The 13,319-nt window shown below is 46.2% G+C and overlaps 1 protein-coding gene across 1 annotated transcript in view; it reads right to left on the bottom strand.

Annotated features, from left to right (window-relative positions):
• KIF5B (kinesin family member 5B) overlaps positions 1-13,319 on the bottom strand; it is a 79,018-nt gene that overhangs the window by 8,658 nt on the left and 57,041 nt on the right. The window contains exons 13-18 of the mRNA XM_040434264.1: positions 7,631-7,699; positions 5,995-6,201; positions 3,821-3,964; positions 2,826-3,014; positions 1,920-2,037; positions 839-900 (exon numbers count right to left, since the gene is read on the bottom strand). Of these exons, the coding sequence (XP_040290198.1) occupies positions 839-900; positions 1,920-2,037; positions 2,826-3,014; positions 3,821-3,964; positions 5,995-6,201; positions 7,631-7,699 (789 nt within the window). The remainder of the gene's footprint in view (positions 1-838; positions 901-1,919; positions 2,038-2,825; positions 3,015-3,820; positions 3,965-5,994; positions 6,202-7,630; positions 7,700-13,319) is intronic.

Below are 13,319 nucleotides of genomic sequence, written 5' to 3'. Positions count from 1 at the left end.
CATTCTTATTCTTCTACTATGATCCATACCTGATTTTGGCTTCAAAAACTGCATTAAAAAGTCTGACAGTTTCACACTAGCATTTGAGAGCTGAGCTCTGCTAGGCTGTTACGGCAGCCAGCCTGAGCTCTCTGAACCTGGCATTGGCAGAAGCTGCCTGAATGCCCGCCAGCCCCATTAAAGGGGTTGTCCTCCACAGGATAGGTCATAAATATCAGATCATCTGTGGCTAGGTAATCAATAGTAAAAAGCGGACAACCCCTTTAACAATAATGGGGACCAGGGGAGATCTGGCCGCAACTCAACAAATATGCAGAGAATCAGCCGGACTAAAACCACTGTGTGCAGCTGTATTTGTCAGACCGATTCTTGCCATATTTGTCGAGTTGTGGCTAAATCTACGGCAGTCCCCATACAGTTGTCAATCATGCAGCTTCTGGCAATTTCATATCCAGAGGACTTTGGCAGGCTGTCAGCTCTGAAACTATTGTGAAACTAGCCCAATTCAAAATGAAAAATACAGCTCTTGTGAGGTCAATAAAAAAAGCAAACATGTTCAGCACAGTGTCAAATAATTTGATACTCACCCTACTGTTGCAATGATTCCCAGTTCTCTGCTGGCCTGTACTTCCTTGTCTCTCTTGACAGATAGGAAGTAACCGTTCAGCTGATCGCTGACCCGCCTCAGCCTGTGATTGGTTGAACGGTCATTTCCTGTGTATTAAGAGGGACCAGGAAGTGGAGACCGCTGGGGATCTGGCAAGCATCCGAACAGTGAATATTAACTTATTTTTTATTGCTCTTGGCAGCATTAAAAAAAGTAATCCGCTGAACATACCTTAACTTCATTTGCTGTCTGTACTTTATTCAAGTGCTCCTTCTCCATTTCATGAACTTTTTCTAAAATAAAAACACAACAAAAAGAACAGTCATGAAAATTGTATTCACCAATACAACACAAGAAGCACACCACAACCATTAAGCAATGAAGTGGTAAAATTCTTCACACTAACAACCCCGATTGAAACCTTCCGGAAAGACCCAGAAGCTTCTGTACAGTGCACTTCGGGGCTTGTTTTGGTTTTTGCGTTGGGGAGGTGGAGAGGAAATATGAGTTTTTATATGTATAAAACTAATGTACTAAAGGTGTAACGACCAATATCATAACTAAGTGCTGCCAGTTGAAACAATCATACAATGAAAGACTATTACATATCACTGCCTTACAAATACTCACACCTATAAAGAATAAATCACTGGACTGGTCATATTGGAAATCTTAGCTGGCGCTTTCTGAAGCTCACAATTCTCTGCACAAATTATTTGGCACACAAGTGATGGCTTTAATAAAATACATGCAGGGGACTGTTAAGGCTGTGTCTTATGAAATTTAGCTCTCCTCTAGAAGGAAGAAAACGATAGTCTTACTTGGCCCTTTTCCACATGCTATTTGAAGGAACTCCCTTGCAAAATGTCAAAGCATGCCGTCACCTAAATTTGTTTTTAACATATTCAGTGTTAACAGTGTGTATATTACTAGTGTATCACTTTCTGGGGGTAACTGTGTACTGAACAACACAGCCAGGCGATGGATGGCAAATGAAGAGCAATCTTCATAGCATTTACAGGGAATGAATTAATATAGGAGTAGTACTGCCCACAGGAGTCCAAATCACTATTTTTTGTTTTCCTACTGCAAGGCTGTACTTTAAAGCACAGTCCGGACTGCGGTCAATTATTATTTTTTTCATTCACTCAACTTTTTGAGACGGTCAATACTTGAAGGCAGAAATCTGAGACCTGTCACACCTCCCAGTTTTCATAAAATACTTAGTGAGATTTCTCGTATATCTGGTCTGTGTAGTTCGTAAAGACTTTTAAAGAATGATTATAAAGCATAACACAGCAAGATGCCCCACCCTGTGCCCGAAGCTTGACAAGCTCCTCATTTAAAGAATCCACGGACTCCTCCATTTGCCTCTTCTTCTGCTCCAGGTTCTGCACATATTCTGTCAGTGACTTGATCTTTGCTTCATGCTTTAAAGAGACATGAAAATGGTAGTCAATGTAAAATTACCCCCTTCTTCATTAGGAGAACCCCCTTAGATGAGCTGATAATTGGGGTCCAGCTGCTGGAACAGCTAGTGATTAACTTGTCACCAGAAAAAAAAAGATGCATATACATATTAGAGCAGCCCTACCTCCACTGCACCTCCTATATTAAATCATGCACATCCTTCTACTAACTATACAGATTACAGGGCACCCCGAACCCAAATCAGTGACTCATACATCATAGCGATAGTGTGTCCTCTATGGGAAATATTAAATGTAGGACACCATTTATAGTGGTGTTTTTTCACCCTTGAGGTGCATCTTTTTGTGTCGATAGCATTTTATTCAAATAGCAGCACGCTCTGATATTTCTTCCTTTTTCACCATTAGACATCCACTGCTTTTTGCAGCTTGGGCTATGTGTCTTGGTGTTTTTTAACAATGGTTTTCCCCATACAGATCCAAAGAGAAAGGGACATCAGAGCTGGGCACATACTTTCATCTAAAAAAATAAATGGCAGGCATGTAAAAGTGGCATAAAAAAAACGCCAAGTGGTAGAGCACTTTATATGGACAGAATCGCCCAAAAAATTTAATAAAAAATAAAACACAAAAACGATGATCGTTCTCCTCAAGTGTTTTTTGTTTGTTTTTTTCACCCGAAAGAAAAACAGCAGCACCAAAACTTTGTGTGAAGGAACGTTAAAGTTTCACAACCCAGCGTGTTTAGCTGTCACAGACAACCAACAGGTGAGACTGGAAGCACTTACCTGAGAGATACGAAGCTGGCATGCAGCAAGTTCCTTCTCGTTCTCTTCCATCTTCTTGTTGCTCTCAGTCTGGGTGCCTTCCAGCTGTTTGCAGCGTTTCACCATGGTCTTCACTTCAGATTTCATCTTACTAATGTACAGCCTGGCAACTGTGAACTCCTCGTCGATCATGCCACTCACTTCAGGTTGCTATCGTGGAAGATTATGTGAAAGGTTTTATTTGTGTCAAAAACCTAACTCCACAGATAATCAACACCGGCTGACTCAGTAAAAATATTGAACTATGGTATAGCAATGAACACATTCATTAAAACAGATATGCCTATATAACTGGCAGAGAACAGCAGGACAGGTCGACTATGAACAGGGGCATCTGGGACATTTAATAACCATTAAAGAATTTGCCAGAGTAGGGCAACTTGACAAAAAAAATAAAAATAAAAAAGGAGAAGGGGGGGGGGGGGGAGGGGGGCAGACACACAAAAAAAATAAATAAAAGCATTACTTATCCCTGTCCCCTGAAATCCTAGTGGTGCCACTCATTATCCACACTGGTCTCTGCTTTCTAGACTGCAGCTGCAACATGCCAGTATACCTATGTGACTGCTGCAGCTAATAAATGGCCTCAGCAGTATAGGGCACAAGACAGCTGAGGTTAGTAACTGGCTGCAGTGGTCATGTGGGTTATATGTGTACTATATGTCACAGGCACTGAGAAAAAGCAGCTCATTTTCTTCCTGGCTGTGACACTCTCCGCTGCGATTGGACCATGCCACAGCCAGGGAGAAGGAGACGTCCCCTGAGAAGCACCAGTGTCTCCTCCTGCTTGTACCGATGCAATCTATTAGCATACAGGGCGCAAAAACAGAACAGTGAAAGGTCCTCTAAGTGGATGTATTATTACAATTCTTGCATACAGAGGGCAACTAAATTTGCACAATTAACAACAAATATATTCACAAGGAATGGACAATGTAAAAAGTGGGAAGAATAACCTTTGAGTCATTGTTTCCCACTGCTATGCCAATCTCTGCCAGATCCTTCAGTAAAGAGGTCATCATCTCCGTAGCCCTTTTTTTCTGATGGTTAGTCATCTCTTTCAGCTTCTGGAGCTCTGAGTCTAAACTGGACAAAATTACCTTCAAAAATAAAGAAAAAAATAATTCAAAAACGTGCTCAGTAGACAAGAATCACAAAGACAATGTTATAAAAAAAAACCAAAAAAAAAAACACCACATTAATGAAAAAATAATTGGAGAGGTCTCAATCTAAGGTCTTCTGCACACGAACATGTGCTGCTTGTTGCCGTATTGCGGACCTGCAATACACAGGTGCCGTTCGGTGGGCATTCCGTATCACGGATGCAGACCCATTCACTTCAATGGGTCCGCAAATCCGGAGATGCGGAACTGAAGCGCGGAGCGGAACCCTACGGAAGCACTACGGAGTGCTTCCGTGGGGTTCCATCCCGTACTTCCGTTCCGCAAAAAGATAGAACAGGTCCTATCTTTTTAAGGAACAGGCGGATCGCGGACCCACTAAAGTGAATGGGTCCGCAATCTGCTGCGGCTGCCCCACGGACGGTGTTCGTGCATTGCTGGCCGTAATTTGCGGGCCACACACGTTCGTGTGCAGGAGGTTTAAGTGCAATTATAACACAAAAGACTAGCCCATTAACAGCCTAATACAAACTGCCCTATCACTAAAGGATTGTCCTGGGCTAGAAAAACATGACTGCGTTGTATGACAAAACACTACATCTGTTCAGTCCCTTTCACATCAATGGAGCAGAGCTGCAATACCACACACAACCTGTGGACAGTTGTGGCACTGGCTTGGAACAAAAGCAGCAACATTTTCCAAACCCTGTAATACTACTGTACACCATCGCCACCCTTTCACTCTGCTGCAGGCAAACAATGATTCTGTATGGGGAAGAGTGATGGCATTAGCAATCACTCCTGTCCATACTGTGGAGGAGATCGCTGCATGTAAATGTCTCCTTCATTGAGAAGCAGGTGATTGCCGGGACGGAACACTTACTTTCCGACAATAGTCTGCTCAACTGAGCAGTGTAAAGGGGACTTTAGTGTTCAGTTTCCATGCGGCGACAAAACAGGGATACTAAGAATTAGGCTCCATTCACACACCCGCAATTCCATTCCACATTTTGCAGAACGGAATTGCGGACCCATACATTTCTATGGGGCCGCACGGATAAGAATAGGCATATTCTCTTAGTGCCGGCAATGTGCGGTCCGCAAAATGCGGAACGCACATTGCCGCTGTCCGTGTTTTGCGGATCCGCAAAACACACACGGATGTGGGGATGGACCCTTACACGGTGTCCATTCAAATCAATAGATTCTCTGTGTAATATAGGACAGGATAGGTCCTTCAGAGGGAGCTACACTCTCCACTATGAAATACTGGACAGAGCCCTCCCCTCTATTAACTTAAAGGAATGTGTCAACAACATTTTTATCTGCTAGTTAAAACCAGATAGTAACACAACTCCTTTTTTCGAATCTGTTTTTATTTTCAAATTGCACATTTTTAACTATTTCCTGACCATGATTATGGGGGCGGCCATCTTGCCTGAGCTGTTCTTAACAGCATTCAGAAAGCATTAAGAAAATTGCTTTACGCCAGACACATGGTGCATAGACACAATGGTCAGGAGGGGACCTCAGTGACTTCTATGGGAGAGTATGACCTGTGCAGAGGTCCTTGTACAAGGAAAGAAGAGATAAGCTCCGACAATCGCTGATTGTGAATGGTGGATCTAGTCTTATCTGTACGCACAATCTGCGACATGTTCCCCCCCAGTCGGCCAGTCTCATTTACCATTTTCTACACCTGGTTTAGGCTTAGATAATGGTCTAAATGTAAGACAGCAGGGAAGGGAAGAGGCCAGCACATCTACATAACTGCAGTGGATCCACCGCCAATGTAGAGCTTTAGCAAGACCAGTTTAAAAAACGCTGGTCTTAAAAAAAAAAAAAAAAAAATGTGCCCCTAAGTCATTTTCTGATGACACATTCCCTTTAAAATTTACTAATAGGTTATGTGAAAATTTGTTTTCCCAAACTGGACAATCCATTTAAGGGTCCCCAGCAGTACTAATGACATTTTATATTTATTGTACAGTGACCCTTCTCTGCCTCACCGATTTCTGGCTGAGCTCTTCGCTCAGAATCTCATACTCCTTCGCCTTGTCCTCCACTTCCTGTGATTTCTGATCATAATTGACAGCCAGTTCTTCCAAGGCTTGAAGCACTTCTTTCACTTCCTCTTTGGATGCATCATTTTCAGCCTGCAGACGATTTAACTCTGCTTGCATATTATCCTGGTCTCGTCTTGTGGAAGCCAACAGCTGAAAGTTGCGAAAAATACATTAAAGTTTTTCTGAGACTTTTTAAATTGATGAACTATCCTCTGTATAGGGTGCAAAGCAGTTTACTTGTCAGAAGGTGTTCAATAAAAAGAATTACAAAGTTCAAAGGTGGCCAGGCAAGCCAAATAAAATTAGGTCCATTTATGTTATTGCGGATGTCGTAACAATTAGGCTATGTTCAAATGGCAAATTTTGCCAATGTTAAAAATCTGCTGTGGATTCATTGACAGAAACACTGGCTTCTGTTGTGGCTTTTCAATTTGAATGCTGCAAATTCACCTGCAGTTTTAAAGGGGTTCTGCACTTTGTTTAAACTGATGGTCTATCCTCTGGATAGAGCAGTATCTGATTGGCGGGGGTCCGACACCCGGGACCACCGCCGATCAGCTGTTTGAGAAGGCAATGGCGCTCCAGCAGCGCCGCGGCCTTCTCACTGTTTACCGCTGGCCGAGTGACGTCACGACTTGTATCAACTGGCCTGGGCGGGGGCTAAGCTCTATTCAAGGGAACGGAGCTTAGCCGCGCCCAGGCCAGTGATACTAGTCGTGACGTCACTGGGCCTGCGGTAAACAGTGAGAAGGCTGTGGCGTTGCTGGAGCGCCGCTGTCTTCTCAAACAACTGATCGGCAGGGGTTCCGGATGTCAGACTTCCGCCGATCAGATGCTGATGATCTATCCAGAGGATAGATCAGTTTAAACAAAGTGCAGAACCCCTTTAAAGTCCCACTGAATGGAGCTAATGCGCAAACACACTGCCACCAAATATGCCAAGAAAGGGAAGGTCCATTCTTGGTGCGGTGTGGTGAACCACAAGAAATTAATCTGCATGAATAGCAGAGCAGACTCCTATTGAAAACAATAGGTAGTGGTTTCTGCGCAGATGCCACATGGTTTTCAGCATGGAATCAGTGCTGAAATAATTGAACAAAATTTAGCATATAAATATAGCCTTACTAAAAACAATCGGAGGCATTAAAGGGGTTTTCAGAGTTTTTAATATTGATGACCTATCCTCAGGTTAGGTCATCAGTATCTGATCAGTGGGGGTCCGACTCCCTGGTCCCCTGCCGATCAGCCATTTGAGAAGGCACCAGCGCTCCTGTGAGCGTCACGGCCTTCTCAATGATTTTCCTATGCCAGTGATGACACGTTCATTGGTCACGTGGCCTAGGAGCAGCTCAGCCCCACGCAACTGAATGGGGCTGAGCACGATACCAAGCACAGCCGATATACAATGTACAACGCTCACAAGAGCGCCACTGCCTTCTCGCTCCAGCTGATAGGTGGGTGACCAAGGAAAACCCTTTTAAACACTTATGTATTAAAGCCATTACTATTTTAATAATGGCAATAACTGGGGAAGTGGGGGGGGGGGGGGGGGAGAAAGATATACCCACTTATAACCTACCTCTTCTTGATCCAACATTTGCTGTTTTAGTTTTTCGACCAGTTGACTCTGCTGGTTGATCTCTTCATCCTGAAAAAATAAGAATGTATATATTTAAAAAAAAATATATTAAGTATAAATAATACAGCACAAAACCAATAACTCTTTACATAAACTAAAGAACAAAACTATGATGTAAAAAACTGTTCTATGGTCCCAAATACAGGAGTCAAATTATAGGATAGGGGTTAACTATTAGATTGGTTGGGGTCCTACCACTGAATCGGTGAACATTTGAACAGTATAGTCAATTCTAAACACAAAAGCATGTCCGATGCTGCAAAACACTTTGTGAATATGCACCAAGGAGATACAAGCTCACTCCAGATGAAAGCAATAGAAAAAGTGCACTGACCCAAAGAGGAGGGTTCTCCTCAGACGTAAAGCCTTTTGGATACTCCCTATGGAGAGCTGTTATCCAAACGGCTTAAACCTCAAATCGGATTTGGCTTATTTTTATTAATTATGCCATTATTCTTTATTTTTTATTGGTGTCTGTTCACATTAGGTTACTGAAAATCATTTGCGTTTTCCATGTATTCTTGTGCTTTCTTGCATATTCTCTATAGGCACAGTCCACTTTTCCATGTCAGATTTTCCAAAGTGTTGTTCTCTGTGCAAGCCTTGCTTTTCTGAATTTAAACTAATTTTTTTTTAATGCATTATGCCATGACTAAAGGGCTTATCTGCCCAAAAGCGGTCGGCGCTATGTTTTTAACTTGTTTATGTCCTGAGATGAAATAGACATTTTATGCTTATCCTGCGAGTGCTGGGCAAACCACACTTCAGACAACGCGTTTATCCTGGGACCCACCCCTGTGTTCGTGAACTGCACCCAACCCCCCTCAATGGCCAAGATAGGAATACCCCTTTAAAGTTCTAGAGGTCCTCCCTATATATTGTTTTGAACAGGGGCACTGAACAGTTAAGGCCCAAACTATTACATGTCAACGAGACTTTGACATGTAATAGTGTGGTCGTCATCAGGGTCTCACTGAAGTGTAATAGTGTGGATGTTATCAAGTTCTCATTGACACATAATAGTGTGGGCCTTATCCATTTAATTCAGTGCCCCTGTTCAACATAATATATAGAGAGGTCCTAAAAATTATATATATAATTTTTTTTAACTAGAAGCAGAACACAATAAGAATATCAAAAATAGATTTGATACACATTCACTCTCCATCCATTTCCAAATACATCACAACCAAAATCCAGGTCTGATGTTTACAACTTTGCAAACTGTAAGACCAAACTGGAGGGGGTGAAGATCTAATTCCATAAATATCACTGGCAGAACCTAGGAAGATTTGGATTTGGTTGGTCCCAGGGGGGTTTAGATGAAAATACGGCAGTCTTTAGTTTTCTGCGTGCCTTCCCAATAATTACTTGCTTGCTCTGCACATCTAAATGTGCAATTAATGTAGCTGCTTGCAAATGTCCATGCTGAAAGAGCTATAGATAAAACTTTACTTTGCATATTATGAGAATTATTTTGGATAAGAAAGTGACAAAAAACATTTTTGGTAAGAAAAAAAACAAAAAAGAACAAAGTGCATATTTAGATGCTTCAACAAGACCAGCTTACAATAGATCAGCTTTTAACCCCTTAGGCTGGGTTCACACTTGAGCGTTTTACAGCGCGTTCAAACGCGCAGTAAAACGCTCAACACATGAAAACCAATGCTTCCCTATGGCCCTGGTTCTCACTTGAGCGTTTTACAGCGCGTTTGAACGCGCTGAAAAACGCCCTACGCTCAAACAAGTTCTTGAGCTTCTTTGGGGCGTTTTGACGCGCGTTTGTGGCCATAGGACACTGCAGTCAATCACACAAACGTGCGTCAAACGCGCGTTTACTATTGCATAAAAACGCGCGTTAAACGCGCAAATCAAATACGCTCAGGTCTGAACCCAGCCTTAAGGACTCTGCCATTTTTCACCTTCAGTACCAGGCCATTTTTAGCAAATCTGACATGTCACTTTATGTGGTGATAACTTTAAAACGCTTTTACTTATCCAAGCCATTCTGAGATGGTTTTCTCGTCACATATTGTACTTCATGACAGTGGAAAAATGGAGTCAAAAAATTACATTTTTATTTATAAAAATAAATAAAAATTACCAAAAATGTCCAAATTTCCATTTCTCTACTCTTATAATAGATATTAATAACTCAAAAAAATTGCTTTTTTGACACTTTTTATGGTGTTGACCTGAGGGGTTAGGTCATGTAAAAATTTTTATACAGCAGGTTCTTACGGACGCGATGATACCCAATATGTATACTTTTTTTTTTACGTTTTACACATTAACAGCATTTTTTAAACAAAAAAAAAATATATATTTCTCACCCAGTTTCCTTGGGGGACACAGAAGACCTTGGGTATAGCTCATCTCCATAGGAGGCGTGACACTAAGTGAAGACTGTTAAGCCCCTCCTCCACAGCTATACCCTCAGCCTGGAGAGAGAGACTGCCAGTTTTTTGCTTAGTGTCCAAGGAGGCAAGACACTCCCTGCTCTGCAGGGCTGGTTTCTCCTTGTTTAAATTTTGATTTTTACTTTTCTTTTTGTTCCAGATCATCAGGGACAACAGAGACGCACTGTTTCTCCCGGGGTTGAGCTGCGCCAGTGCCGGTCACCCGCACTGTTGCCTCCCCCACAGAAGACAAGGTGGATCAGGGCAGCCCAGCTCCCCTACATCCCGCCAGCGCAAGGGTCGCCTGCACGCCAAGTCCCTCTTCCAGCGTCCTGCCACCACGGTGCCAGTAGCTGAAGGGGCGACCCTGCTGGAACGGACCGAGGGTGAAGACGGCTGTGGTAAGAGAGTGGCTTCTCCAGCCCTACGTTCCCCTCCCTGGTCTCCTGCGTGCTGGACCCCCATGCTAGTCCCTGCTGGACCTATGCTGGCCCCTGGGGTGCCGTAGGTGAACAGCCATGTTTCTGGCTCCAGAGCTGTCGCTCATATCCAGCTGTTGCCCAATAATTATATAGCCCCACACCACCACCATACTGGTTACCGCGGGGCGACAATACAATGCCCCTCCATAGGGGATTGCACAGGGGTGAGCATGGCATTGCTGTGGAGGAATTCTCTAGGGCCAGAGACCTGCTCCTAGCTGCCCCTGACACAGGGATTATGCCGACCCTCCCCCTTACCGGCCGCAGATTCAGTACAGGGGGCCCGCGCTAGCTGCCCCTGTCTCTCCTCTACGGGTGCCTGTCTATTAGGGCAGGGGGTGCAGTGCTGGACTTCAGGGTCTCCCTCCTTACCGGTGTGCTAGGGCCAAGGGGCCGCTCCAGACACTGCCGGACGCAAGGACCTCGCGGCCTGCATGTGGTGAACGCGATGCTCCAACAGGCCCCAGCCGACTGCTGATGCTTCCGGTCAGTCGGGTGCCGCAAACTTTGACCCAGGCTTTGGCCTGCTCGACCGCAATCGGGTCCTCTGTCTCTGCCGGCCCGCGGGGTGGGCACCCGCGGCCGTTAGTACATGCGTCAGCCGGCTCCCTCCAGGTCCAGCTGACCGTCGTTGCCTCCTGGCCGGCCGGGCGCCGCAAAAATCTAGGCCCCGGCTTCGCGACCTACTAGGCCGCAAAATTCCGGCCTCGGTTGGAGGGGGCAGGAACGTCTCGCGGCGCGAATTCTTTCCGCCCGGAGGTCCCCCGCCCCCAGGGGATCGCAGCGCCGCCCCCAGGGGATCGCAGCGCCACCCCCCAGGCCGGATCTTTGTTAACCTGTTGGGTACCGGCCATCTCCAAGGGCCGGCTCCCATCTAGAGGACCCCCTCTATGTTCTGGTGGGCTTCCTAATAAGCCTGTACGAGGCTGTGCCCCTGTATGGTGGCCCCTTTCTTGCCTCGAGTGGCTTTTTTTTTTTTTTTTTTTTTTTTTTTAAAAACACAAAGGGCTTCCATGGCGGAGTTAATAAATAACGGAATGGCTGCGCAGAACGCTGCAGCATGATACAGTAGTGCTGGCCGCATGCTATGCCCCCCTTCCATAGGCGGCATGTCGCGCTCCCCGGCTGCGGTGCTGGCCAGCTGCATGTCTCCTTTTTAGGCGGACCCTTGCCATCTCCCGGGATACGGCGCTGGCCAAGTGTAGGCGCCCCTCTTCCGCCTGTTCTATGGCAGGACGTCACCTCTCCAGTTATGGTGCTGGCCATGGGCATGACCCCCTTCCTAAGTGGAATTCTGCGCTCTCTGGCCGCAGGCTGGCCATGTGCATAACCCCCTTCTATAGGTGGAATACTACATTCACCGGATCGGTGCTGACCATGGCACAACCCCCCCCCCCCCCCCCTTCCTTAGGGGAACGCTGCATTTACTGGATTTAATGCTGGACAGGTGCATGACCCCCTTCTGGGGCGGAATAATTGCACTCTCACCGGATACAGTGCTGGCCATGTGCACGACCCCCCTCCTTAGGGGAGCGCGGCACTCTCACTGGATTCCCTGCCGGCCATGCGGCCATGTGTGTAACCCCCTTCTTAGGCGGTACGCTGCACTCTCACTGGGTTCGCTGTCGGCCATGTGTATGAAACCCTTCCTTAAGAGGAACTCCGCACTCTCGCCAGATGCGGTGCTGACCATGTGCACGTCCCCCTTCCATAAGCAGAACACTGCACTCTTACTGGATTCACTGCCGGCCATGTGCATGACTCCCTTTCATAAGCGGAATGCTGCACTCTCATTGGTTTTGCTGCCGGCCTTGAGCATGCCTCCTTCTCTCAGGCGGCATACATACACTCTTACTGGCTGGGGTTGTTCTCTCGCGGTAGGTTGCTGGCCACGTGCCTGACCCTCTTCCATGGTTGGGTGCTTGCACTCTCACCGGATCCGCTGCCGGCTATATGCATGGCCCCCTTCCGTGGGCGGTGTTCCGCACTCTCGCTGGATTGCTGCCGGCATGGCCATGCCTCCTCTCCTCAGGCGACATTCATGCACTTCACTGACTGGGTTTGTTATTGTGCCAGCACGTTGCCGGACAGGTGCATGACCCCCATCCATAGCGGGATGCTCGCGCTCTCCTGGGATGCGATGCTGGCCATGTGCACCCCCCCCCCCCCTTCTGGGAGGATCACTGCACTTTCACCGAATACATTGCGGGCCCTGAGCATGGCTCTAACAGGGGTGCGCTGCTTGCACTCCCTTTGGAAATGGTGTTGGCTTTGTGCATGACCACTTCTCATTCCATGGGCGGAAATTTGTACGCTCACGAGATTCACGGCTGTCCTTGTGTATGCTGTACTGGACGTTCCCCTTTCATGGGCGGAGTAGTTGCACTCTCACGAAATTCGGAGTTGGGTAGATTATTGCACAATCATTTAATGCTAGGATAATCCGGTGCATGCCCCCCTTTCACTAGGTCCTTTTGGTGCGGGCCTTTGCACTCTTGCCATCTGCAGAGTTTGCCAGGTACCTTCCCCCCCCCCCCCCCCCCTTTTCCGGGCGGACTGCTTGCGTTCCATCGCATGCCTGTACTGGTCTTGTGCATAACTCCTTTTCAGGTTGCACTTTACACTTCCGTGGATACTGTGGGACGCTGTGGCTGTGCGCTCTGTGCGGTGTTTGGGCCGTGTATGCCTTCTCCTCCCGTGGGTGGGTTGGCCTTCTCGCTGCCTGCAGGGTTGCTAGTACGTATGCCT

This window comes from Bufo bufo, chromosome 5 (genome assembly GCF_905171765.1).
Source record: "Bufo bufo chromosome 5, aBufBuf1.1, whole genome shotgun sequence".
NCBI lineage: Eukaryota > Metazoa > Chordata > Amphibia > Anura > Bufonidae > Bufo > Bufo bufo.
Note: the sequence above shows the minus strand (reverse complement) of the source record. Positions and strands in the feature narration are given on the sequence as shown.